We start from the raw sequence: 12,529 nt of genomic DNA, 5'->3' as shown, positions 1-12,529 counted from the left end.
ACAAATTGTTATCAGGGTGTATTTGTTTCATTTATATGCAGTAAATAAAATTGAACCTATACATGTTAATCTTCATGTTGTATAAAGATCTGAAAAGTTCTTTCAGTAGCACTTGAGCAGAAAATTTTGATTAGAAAATATTAGAAAAATGTTCAAGTCTGCTTACTTGAACAACATTCATATAATCTAAAAGCTTTAATTGATTTTTTTAAAAAAAATTAGAATACATGTGAATACCTTAAAACACGTTGAAAACTAGATACAGTCTGAGCTGGATCGTGGGTTCTCTCAATCCTGCTGTGCCACTTCAGCAGCTGGCCAGAGCCTGCCCAGCTATCAGTCACCTGATGTTACTATGACAAAAGGCAACCCAGTTTTCCTTTGTAGCATAGCAAATTATGCAGCAAAAGAAAAGCCAAGGATTGAAGTAACCATGGGGAACTTGGTAGCGAAGCTGATCCCAACAGGCTTTCTCTCATTGCTGATCAGCTCATCAGCACTGACAGCAAGCCTGCCTTGCAAATGCACAGTTTGGAGTGTTTTTAATGCTCCTGATTGTGCACTGGCAGCTGTGTCTTCACCTGTGCCCCCCGCCCCACGTCATATCACATCTGATGTTAGGTGTGGGACAGGTAGACATGCTTTGTGGGAAACAGCCTTGTGAACAAAGTTGGCATCTTTGCCAGGCTTAATTAGGTCTGTAGGCCAGAGCTTTCCTGTTGCTGTTGTAATACATGATCATTCAAAAACATGCATTTCTCTTAAAATGTTTAAAGGGGGAGAAAGCATTCTGTATAAACTTAGCATTTCAGTGAGTAGTGTTAGATATCTGATATCTAAAAGATATCGAAAATAGATAGATATCTAAAAGAAGTTAACCTGAAAAAGAAGTTAACTTTGAAGTGCTGCAGTTGGTATTTATTTTATTATAGAATAATCATATCCCATTTATTCACCACTCAGGGCAGCTAGCAACATTTAAAATCAGTAAGAAATAGAATATATTTTTTTAGAAATAATAAATAATAAAAAAGTTGAATCCAGCATCGCACAAATGGAGATCTGCTTGGATAATGGGACTTCTTCCTCTCCTCTCCCCCTACAGCACCACGTGCTTCCCCAGAATTGCTGTGGAGGGTCCCCCACCTTCTAAAACATGTGGGAGGCTGCAGGGAGGAGGACAGGAAGTGGATGTCCTATTGTCAAAGTGGAACTCCGTTTGGATGCAAACCATAGACAAGCAGCAGCAGCTAAAACATAGCTATTGAATACATGCTAATTACTGTCAGAGCCCGTAGTGTTGATGACCAACACCAACCTCATACTGATCTACAAGACCACCTACAGGGTAACATCAAGGTCAGTAGTGAACACTATTTCCTGGGATATGACTTTTGGACATAGCTCAACATCTGGTGGTCCAGATCTAGATCTGGCCTTGATTTGCTTTGGAGCGATCTAGTAATCCAGATATTGTACAGTGGTACCTTGGGTTACATAGGCTTCAGGTTACATACGCTTCAGGTTACAGGTTACATACGCTTCAGGTTACAGACTCTGCTAACCCAGAAATAGTACCTCGGGTTAAGAACTTTGCTTCAAGATCAGAACAGAAATCATAGTGTGGCAGCAGTGGGAGGCCCCATTAGCTAAAGTGGTGCTTCAGGTTAAGAACAGTTTCAGGTTAAGAACGGACCTCCAGAACGAATTAAGTACTTAACCCGAGGTACCACTGTAGTCCCATTCACTTGCGTTGGGAAATCAAACCAGACACAGCTATTAGGTTTTTACACATGAGTGCATCAAATTAGAAGGAAAGATAGCCCCCAAAAGAGTAGATTAACCCTGCTAAATTTCAGATAGGTCCAGGAGATTTTATGCTATGGGATTTATTTTTCAATAAAGAAAGTATTTTAAAAATACTGTACTATATTGGTGTATATATTTCACTGGTATGTGCTTGTACACTGATCTGGTATGTGCAAAGAATCATGAAATGTCTGGGGAAGGTTATTAACATGTTTCTTTGAGTCATGAAAATTGTGTTTGATTGTGTGGCTATGCATTTAAAACTTTTAATTTTCTAAAACTGGCACTTTGCCAATAGTACCCAAAGTAATATGGAACAAAATAAATAGAAACAATACAGTATTGTTAAACAACCTCACTAAAACCTAACACAAACAATTAGATAATGCAAAGCACACAGCAAAAGGAATCCCATCTCTTCTCTACCTGAGATGCAACCTTCTTGTATGCAAAGTATGCACCATGCCATGTGAAGCATGGCTCCCTAAAATGAGTCATGTTGGTAATAATCCAACTCGGTTCATTTTTGTAGGAAGTGAAAAACATGTCTCTGACCTGGTACAAATTTCCATGGAGGTGGGTATAATGTGCAATAGAAAGTGGGATTGCCTAGACACAGTACAGTGGTACCTCCAGTTATGAGCTTAATTTGTTCTGGAGGTCCGTTCTTTTTTTTAAAAAAAAAATATTAACCAATCAAATCACATTAAATCCAAATTACACAGCCAAATTTTAAAATTTTTGTTGGGGGTACCCATGCTTCGAGCTCAGAAAGGGATCCAAACATCTCTCTTGCTGCTGCTTTAATGTTCACAATTTCTGTCCAAATAGTATTCACAGTTCTAATCAATCTTCTCTATTATTTTCCTCATCTTCTTGTTGTTGTTGTCATATATTCCTTTCTTTGTGACCTCTGGTAGTCTCCACAAGCGGGTTGAAAACAAACGTTGTTATATCCTGTGTGGATTTTCTGTTCTTCCAAGAGCCATATTCAGACAGACAAACACCATTTCCGCACTTCCGTACAAAACATTCTTAAAGTTTGTCCATTAATCTTCACAGGCCAGTCAGTCTCTCTTAGGGGGTTCTGCCAGATCAAACTCACAGTCCGATATAATAACAAACCTTGGTCTCCTCCCCCTCGATTCCTGTAGCCAGGCCTGCCCCAACAAGTCTCTTTTTATAACTGCATCACAAAGATCTTTTATTCCTTTCCAAATATTCCACAAGCCATGTCTTTGAGTAGTAATTTATTTCCACACAGTTCTTAATCATCCTGCTTGTAATCAGTAATTGCAACGATTCTTCTTGGGGGGGATTGTTAGGTACTCACATAAGATAAAAAAAGAAAAGTCGTCTCCCCTTTCAGTCCCGTTCCGACATACCAACATCTTTGATATATATTCTTTTTGATATATTGTTGAATCCAGCCCATTGCTCGACTTTACTGAGGTCACTTCAATTAGCAGTCTTAACTCGCTAATTAGCTTCTCGCTAATTGTTTATTTTGAGCTCCTGCAACCAGGCACGTGATCAGAGACAGCGTCAGGGAGAGCTGTCCCATGCGAGGGCTGTGCGCCTAGTGCCCTCACCCCCTTCTTTCGAATCCGGGGGTGATTTGTGGCAACCGCAGGCGAGGCAGTGTTCCCCATTCCCTTGGGGCAACAAGGGAGGCTGCATACTCCCATATCAGCTTCTTAATTACCTCACGTGAGATGGAGAGATGGTATTGTCGGCCATCTTCCAATGTGCCCCTAGCGGCCCCCCGTTCTGGAGGTCCGTTCTTATCCTGAAACCGTTTTTAACATGAGGCGCACTTTCGCTAATGGGGTCTTCCACTGCACGTGTGCCTCCGGCATGCGACTTCCGCTTGCACCCCGGGGCAAAATTTGCTACCAGGAGACCTACTTCCGGTTTAGCAGAGCTGGTTACCCAAAGCGTTTGCAAGGAGGACGGTACGTAACACGAGGTTCCACTGTACCTTGTGTCTTAGAGGAGAACAGACTGTAGACAAGAGGATAGGTGGTGCAGGAAAGGCAGATAAATGTTAAATGAACAGCTAGATTTTAAAGTGTCACCCAGGAAGAACTGGAAAGGACAAAAAGTCCATGACTACAGCCAAATCAACCAGACTTCCTTTTCTTAATTGCTGCCTATATTTGTTTTGATTTTAACTTGATTTATTTAATACCCCATTTGTATTGCCTTCCCCAGAAAACTGTTATTCAATTTTATTCTCATAGCAGTGTTTTAGACCAGGTTAGGCTGAAAGATGGTAACTTGCTCAAGGTCAAGCATTGAGCCTTATATTTGCATGGTAATTCTAACCCATTCACAAATGGTGGATTTTGGCAATTGCAAGGGGGAGACCTTCAAAATTTTAGGGAGCACATAACTCATGGCAAGAGTGGTACTTCCCTCTCATTTTTGCTGCTGGCCACTTAACTCTCTGCTCCCCGATGCTATCAAATGATGCAGTTTCCAAGCATTCTGGGTAAAATATTGGCACCAGTGGCTGCTTAGAAGATCTCTGTTTCCATAAATAACAACACTAAAATAATGGGGGAAGGGAGAGATCACAAAATGACCTCAGTTCAGGAGTTTTGCTTTCTCAAATTTAAGTCAAAAGTTCTTTTCAGAGAACTTTGATCTCAGCACTGTTGGATTGGGATTTTGAGCTTGGGTCTCCTTGATCCAACTCCAGCTTTGATTAAACCAATTCTCACTTCATATTGTACCACAAACTCAAGTAATCCCCTCCATTATACATCAGATCCTTAACGTCCTTTTTGAAAACTGATGTGCCTGTGTGTGTGTGTGTGCGCGCGCACCTGCATTTGTGCATGTGTGTGTGAGAATGTTAGTATGTGCATGTATGTTTTACTACTCTCCTGGACCTTCCATTGTAATGGTCTCCAGAGAGGGTAGCATCCAGGTCTGTATCTGCTGAACAGATTCTTGAGACTCCTTAAGGACCAACAAATTTCAAGCTTATGCCACAATAAATGTGTTAGTCTTTAAGCCACAAAGCTCTTTGTTCTCCTGGACTTGTCTTTTTATTCATACATCTGTTTCTTTGTCCTTGATATACAAAAATTAACATACAAACAATTAACATTTGTTTAGTGTTAACAATACAGGCAGAATTGCAGTAGGATGGGTGGGTGGTTATGCATGTTTACTGAAGCAAGCTAAGAAATTTGGAAAGTAGCCATCTGCAATAGGGAACATTCCACTTTCAAAGCAGTACTGGTGGCATGTGAGCATTGAGACCAAAAGTTATAATTCTGATGAATTCAGAAATAAAACAGTAATTTAAAATCATAAAATCACTTTATTTTATATTAGCTTAGTGAAGAATGTGCATAAAATTTTGACGGAGCAGAAGTCTATTCCTGTATCTGCATATGAATTATGATAATTGCTATATAATTTATGATAGTTCTCATTTGCTCTGAAAAAATTATTTCTTTTGTGTCTATAATGTCTTCATGTCTACTTTCTCATTTGTAGAACCCTAAGGATTGTAGCAAAGCCAAGAAACTAGTTTGTAATATCAACAAAGGCTGTGGTTATGGTTGCCAACTTCATCATGTAGTCTACTGCTTCATGATTGCATATGGTACTCAAAGGACGCTAATTTTGGAGTCTCAGAACTGGCGATATGCTACCGGAGGCTGGGAGACTGTTTTTAGGCCAGTGAGTGAGACATGCACAGACAGATCAGGAAGTACTACTGGCCACTGGTCAGGTAAGTCCCATTTCATTACAGCTATTTTTCTTTCTTGCATAAGGGGCATGTTAAGAGAAATCTGATAACATTTCAGTCCCAATTACCATTCTGGACCCAGTCTGCCTTTCCATTGTAGAGGAAAGATAATTTATGTTAGGAAATAAAGAAAAGCAATGGAAAGAAGAAAAATGAATATTATCAAGTGGTTCAAGAATTTCCTCAGATCGCCCCATGCTTAATTGGCTGTTCTGATGTTTTTATCAATTGCTCAGACACAGAAAGTTGTATTCAACAGTGTGTGAATGGACTTCTCTGCCTGCGAAACAAATCATTTCTTCTTCTCCCCACACCCCCCAAATCTGTTTCAGAGGTTTGGGAAGCCCCTTCAGTCAGATTTGGAGGGCACAGAGGAGGAGAGGAAGGGGGATGTTCCATTGAACAAGCAAAAGTCTGCTTATTTAGCATTTGACCTTCTACTCTGGGTAGTATCATTCTTCTCGTAGCAATTCAGATAATCTACTGGTCAAAAGAGTAGAGAATGGAGAGTTTTGTTTAATGATCTAAGGTACTTTTCATGAAGCTAAGCCTTGTGATATAAGACTGAAGTCCAATGCTCTAACTCTGGTTCATCAGATGAACTTGGGAAGCTCACAGATGAGCATACAAGAGATATCCCTTGTTTTGGTCACATCATTAGAAAAGATGATGTGTACCGTCAGTGAATGTTATGTCGTCTGGGTTTTTTTTTAAAAAAAAAAAAAAAAAACTTTGGCTGGTAGCCAGTCATGTTATCAACAGTATCTAGGCTAGCCTTCAACCCTTATTCTCTTTCTAATTGAATAGCTATATTAGGCATGTTGGCTGGAATCCAAAAGGCAATGGCGAGAGCCTTTCTGTATTCATTTTTATCAAAACAAGGGTCACTTATTGCACCAAAGAAATACATTGCTGAGAGTTGTTTATATATAAACAGTTTAAGAGAGATGGGTAGGAATCTCAGCCTAGAATGGCATAGCAAATATTTTAAAGCATATTAGATATACCAGGCGTAAGCATCTTGGTTGTCTGATCTTTGTTTGGATCTGATTTTATTGTGCTTCCTCTATACTTTATAGTTTTACTTCTGCAGAGATTGATCTTGTTGATAAAAAGCTGTGATGAAATTTCTCCTCTTGGCATGTTGTTCAAAAAGTAGCTCTGGGTTATCATCTGAACTACCAGGTGTTTGGTTGAAAATCAGTTACACTGAATACTTTATCTGGCGTATATAAGAGTTCCAGTTTGACCTATGTTTTAGTTAGATGACTTGTAGCTTTTTGTTTCTCCTTAACAAATGTTCCAGTCCTAGAATCCTGGCTTCTTCCTTCTTTCTTATTTAGGGCCACACTTCAAAGTGATATTAGCCACATAGCTCCATCCATAACTGAAGCGAGTCTTTTTGTTCTTGTTTTGACCAATAGCCAGTGTGGAGGCTTAAATCAGATTGCGATCCTGGTAGAGAAAATAGGGGCTCTAACTCCCCCCCCTCACAAATACATACTGCAGCCTGATCTAGATCAAGGTCACCACACCTGAAATTTGCATTGCCCCAAAGGGGTGGTTTTTTGTTATACAAACTGCGGGTGCAGGGACCCTGATCTGTATCAGCCCACAGTGGGGAGGGCAAAAGGGTTAAAGCCACATTCTTTGCACATTATGGTCCTGGTCTGGTTCAGGTCTCATGCTATTTGCTCCCAAACTCTTTGCATTTAATTTTTAATTTATTAAATTTCTATATCACCCTTCATCTGAAGGTCATAGGGTGGTTTACAATATAAAAATACAAAAATATATAGCATAATTTTTGGATTGGATAGCCATCTGTCATGAATGCTTTAGCTGAGATTCCTGCATTGCAGGGGGTTGGACTAGATGACCTTTGGATCCCTTCCAACTCTAAGATTCGAGGATTCTATAAATAACAAACAAAAACAATACCCTCAGTTTAAAAGACCATTGATTTGTTTTAGAGCAGATATGCACGACTAAGGGGTCATCCAAACTTACCTTTGTTCTGCACTTTCTAGTCATAGGTCTTCACTTTCCAGGTCGGTGACGGAATGGTTTGCTTGTTTTTGTCCCAGCGCTTTTATTACTGAATTGTTACAAACAGCAATCTGAGGGGAAAGCCCATTGCTGTTTGCTCCAATTCAGTGGTAAAATGTGGGGTTTTCTGGGGAAAGTGCTGGGACAAAAAATAATAATAAAAAAAATCAGACAGACTTGGAAAGCCCAAACTTTTTGCCTAGACACACGGCACAAAAAGAAGTGTGGATTGCATGTAATTTGGCCCAAAGTTGCAGGAAGTCTTTCAGAAACACCTTTTTACACTACTTGAGTACTTGATAATTAACTACTTACTTTGAGCCAGTTACTGGTTTGTTTTGAGAAGTTCAATATGAGTCAAGGAATCTGCAATACTTTAGAGTTGGATTTAGCTGCTTCTCTGAAACAACGCTCTCTGAACCGGTTTCCAGGTTCGGTTTCAGGTTCGATTCGACTCTCTGAATTAGACTGCAGGATCCTCCAACTGCGAAACATCAGTACATGTAAGGTTATAAACATGTCTGTGTGTGTGTGTGTGTGTGTGTGTGTGAGAGAGAGAGAGAGAGAGAGAGAGAGAGAGAGAGAGACATTTTAAAGATGATTTGGAGTGAGTGAACAACATGCAACTTGTACTGAATTCATAATTTCAGACTGATAACATTTCCCTCTTGTTTGTGATTTGCTTGTTAGCGATTTGGGTTAGTGCCAGTTGGAAAGAGGCTTCTGTTCTCACCAGGGCTAATGGGGAGCAAATGGTGGCTTGAGCTTGTGTTGGCAGCTGACAAATGATCACATGTAAAATTATGCATTAGCATACTTATGGAGTTCTTGGCCTCTCAATCCCATGAGAACAAGTAATCTTTCACTGAGGGCAGCCAGTGGTATACTCAGGTTTGCTTCATCTGTGCAATTATAGTGAATCCGTTCATTGTCCATTCATCTGTTGATTGAAGTTCCAGGACTATAAAGTTCCAGGGCACATGCAAAGTGTCATCTGCAGAGAGTGCCTTATTGTCATAGTGAGTCTTACTCTCTTATTTTGGGCTGAATGAACTGCTGCACAATTCAAACAAGAACACAAATAGAAAGCAGTTCTTTACTAGACTGCTCCCCTAACCACACAGGTGATTAAATTATATGGCAGGGTTTGTAACAGTCTTAAGATGGAATGTGGGAATTGCTAAAAGGACTTGTTTTGCTGTCCTTGGTACAAAAAGGCACCAAAAACATCAGGGGCAGAGAAGCTTAGGTGTTCTCCCTCTGAAAAGAGTAGAACCTAGCAGTTAGTTCAGTTTTGTATTCTTCAATCCCTGTGATGCAACCTGAGCAACATTTTATTTTTTGCACCAAAAATGACCTAACAGTAAAATAACCTTATAAGGACCCATAGTTGAAGATCTTCCTTTGCACAGCTAAGAAAGTCTAGCATGAATTAATGGTGACAGGAAGATGCCCCAGTTATGTTGAGTACTTATGTTTGGAGTTCTGAAGCAGGGTAGCTTGAAACGTTATAGTTTGAGAAGTGTTTTCAGTGTGCCCAGGTTTCTCTGTGTTCTGAGGCAAGACTTTTGTGGGAAATGCCAAAGCTTCCATCACCAGAGCTTACCCTATTTGAATCTGGAAAGTATACCCAACTTGAATCTTGTGCTGTGTGCACTGTCATTTCAAGCTTCCTGTCTGGATTTTATAGACAGGTGTTGATGTGATTGAGTTTAGGTGTAAGGTTAGGGTCACCCCCAATCTCTTACTCTACAATGTGCCCGGTAGTGCAGGGGGCATTTTTAAAGTGTGTTTTTCTTCTCCATTGAATTGAGTGGGAGATATTTTCCTCCCGTCAGCCCGTTATGGTCAATCCTGGCTTAAAAGATCACCCCATGATGCAGATCAGATGGGGAAGACCTGCTAGGTTGCCATTTGGGAAGTTTTATGGCCTGTTAGTCCATGTCTGGGCCTCCGGACAAAACTTTTCCCATGGTCCGTTGCCGAGTGCATTGTACCACTCACGGTACAGCAGGAATGTAAGGTATGGAAGTGGACCTGAGTGAAGACAGGCTCCCCCAGGTCTTCCTCCAAACCCATTCCCCCTAGACTGGCCATGATTGGCCGATTTGAATTTAAGTTTTGGTGGGACTTCCCAGAGCACCCTGCAACTGGCCAAGATTGTTAACAGTGCCGGCAGCCGCATGGGTCAGGACAGCTGGCTCCCCTGAGTCTGCACCAGTCTTCAATGACTGCCATTGATGATATGGTAAGTGGTCCTTCTAATAAGTATGCAAAGGGACAAAAATTAAGAACTCCTTTAAAATTTGTTTTAGTATTTATATTCCTTATGCAGTGCTCTTTCATTGTGTTAACTTGCAGTCAATGACATTAAACAGCAGTTACTAAATTGTTTGTTCCTATCAAGCAGAGTGTAGTGCATTTATCTTCATACTAATGAACTGAACTGTCCCTGTTGGAAAATTTTAATTAATTTTGATTAGTAATTATTTAAATATGTTCAAAGCCTGGAATGGATGAAACAATTTATATAGTTACCTAGTGTGAAAATAATTAAGCGGTTTATCTGTGTATTAAGAGGATTTTTATTTTTAAGTGCCATTGTTGATGTCTTTTCTATTTATGTACACTAGTCATTTGTGTGTATTCCAGTGGCTAATTAAGTCACTTCTAGTATTAAGGGAAATAGCATGAATTCTAATAGGGTATTTGACTGTAATCCTTCAGCATTTAATGAGGTAGCACCCCCCCCACCCCACTTTGTAGTCTTCTGGCAAAGAATCTTGGGATTTTTCCTATGAAGTTCAAGCTGGGTATTTCTAGAGAGTTGAGAAGACAACAGTTATGGTTAGATCTGCTGATCAACTTTAAGTGATAAAACAGCCAGAAAGACAAGTATATTTATATGGGAGTCCATCAACATTTCTAAAGTAAAACATTTCACCTGCCATTCCCAGTGGGGTTCAGGTGTGGACAGAGGGTTGACCAGCCTGGATGGAGGCAAGACATCCTCTGCATCAGCATGCTGAAACAAACCATGCCCAAACCAAGGTTGGGGCAGAGTCAGCAAAGTTATGCAAACATGTACAGTCCTCTTTGGATTTTCATCACTTCTCTTGGGTCATCATCATCATCATCATAACCAATTAGTTATAGTTGGCAAGTTTTTTTCACTTCCTCTGTACTACACAGGGTGGAATGTTGCAACTAGTGCAGAAGTGCCTTCTTAAACAGTTGGCAAGTTGGTTGGGTTACAAACTTTGCCCTGGGATGCAAACAGAAGTTGCACAGCAGCAGCAGGAGGCCCCATTAGCAAAAGCGCACCTAAGGTTAAGAATGGTTTCAGGTTAAGAATGGACCTCTGGAACGAATTAAGTTCATAACCCGAGGTACCACTGTACTCTGTGCAGACTCCACTGCTATTCTCCACTGGATATTCACCAATATTTATAGTTTGAAGGATAAAATTACTGAATTTGAGCTTCAAAAAGAAGGAAATCTATCTAGATTCATCACTATAATGAGAGTCAACCACATTTCGACCCCAAAAATGCACTTGGGAAGTATGCTGCAGTATAAGGACCTATGAGCTGGTGGCGAAACTATTAGACAGGGTTGGCTCTGAAGATCCCTCTTCACTCTAAATGGAAACAAGCTCTTCTTACCAATCAAGTATCAGTCCACAACCACCACCACTGCCACACATGTCCCAAGTTCTGAGGATTTTCTCCCACTGTGTGTAGGCTATTAAATGTCATGAAATGTGCCCCTGAGCAAGAAAACCTTTATGTGCACATAAGGACAGGTGCCAAAGTGGTATGTGCTTTGTACACAAATTGTAATTGCATCTACTGGGCAGTTCTAAATTTTCCTGGCTTCCTGTAGTGCTCTGCCAGCCCAGGTGTTAATGTTAGGTTAGTTTGATTTGGAAGTTTAAAGACTGTGGCTTAATGTCAGTTTACTAATCAGGATCTCAAACCAAATTTGGATTTAATGGCAAGCTGAAGTTTAATTAAACCAGAATAATTATAAGAGGAAGAGAGGGGCATCTCACTTGTTCCCAACTCCCAACATCCACTGACTAATGGTTAGGTTGGCTGAGGTTGATAGAAGATGTGGTCCCACAATGTATGGAGGGCCACAGTTTCACCAGCCTTACTTAAACATGGTTTAGTGTGATGGACAAACAAGATCAGTTACCTGGATAACTTCATTCTGGAATTCATTTATGTGATATCAGATGCTACTTAGCCCCCACTCCACAGAAGTTTAAAAAATGTGAGGAATTTCACATTTAACACTTTTCAAAGTGAGAGAACATTGTGGATTCCTTGTTGTCCATAGTGTATGTAAATACACCTTTGCTATCCCACTGTAGCTTCTGGTTATGTCTGCATTTAGGAAAACTAGATTTGTCCTTCCTGGAGGAAGATGAACACTGGTTCTAAAAATGTGTGTGTGTGGCTGCTGCAGCAGCTGTCTATCTGCCATTCTGCATGGCATCACTTGTGCCAAGCAGTACATCGCTATTCTCCCCCATCACCCTATAACCATATACCTAGAACCATTTTGCAGTTTTTGAATAAGGTCAGTAAGTTCATACATGCCACTCAGCTGCCCTTCTTTTTTCAATAACACTGTCTCCCCAAGCCATTTTGCACTGACAAGGTGTTGCACTGGAGCTAGGGTTTTATGTATTTTATTTTTAGAGCAAGCAAGTACATCTAATGTATTTCAGAATTAATGAATTTTACCCCTTTGGTCTGCTTATGGGCTGTAGATTGAGGTCTAGCCCATGCCTTAGCAGTGTTGTTCCCATGTTTTCTCGCATCTTGTCTTGGAGTTGATAGGGCTGGGAAGGAATTTCACTTTGCATTCACACAGCTTGGTGCTGTAGCATTT

At 40.4% G+C, this 12,529-nt stretch overlaps 1 protein-coding gene across 1 annotated transcript in view; it reads left to right on the top strand.

The window, feature by feature from the left end:
- Positions 1–12,529, top strand: part of FUT8 (fucosyltransferase 8) — a 73,796-nt gene that overhangs the window by 44,760 nt on the left and 16,507 nt on the right. The window contains exon 6 of the mRNA XM_079951652.1: positions 5,323–5,560. Within this exon, the coding sequence (XP_079807778.1) occupies positions 5,323–5,560 (238 nt within the window). The remainder of the gene's footprint in view (positions 1–5,322; positions 5,561–12,529) is intronic.

The sequence above is a fragment of the Podarcis cretensis genome, assembly GCF_951804945.1.
Source record: "Podarcis cretensis genome assembly, chromosome: 1".
NCBI lineage: Eukaryota > Metazoa > Chordata > Lepidosauria > Squamata > Lacertidae > Podarcis > Podarcis cretensis.
Note: the sequence above shows the minus strand (reverse complement) of the source record. Positions and strands in the feature narration are given on the sequence as shown.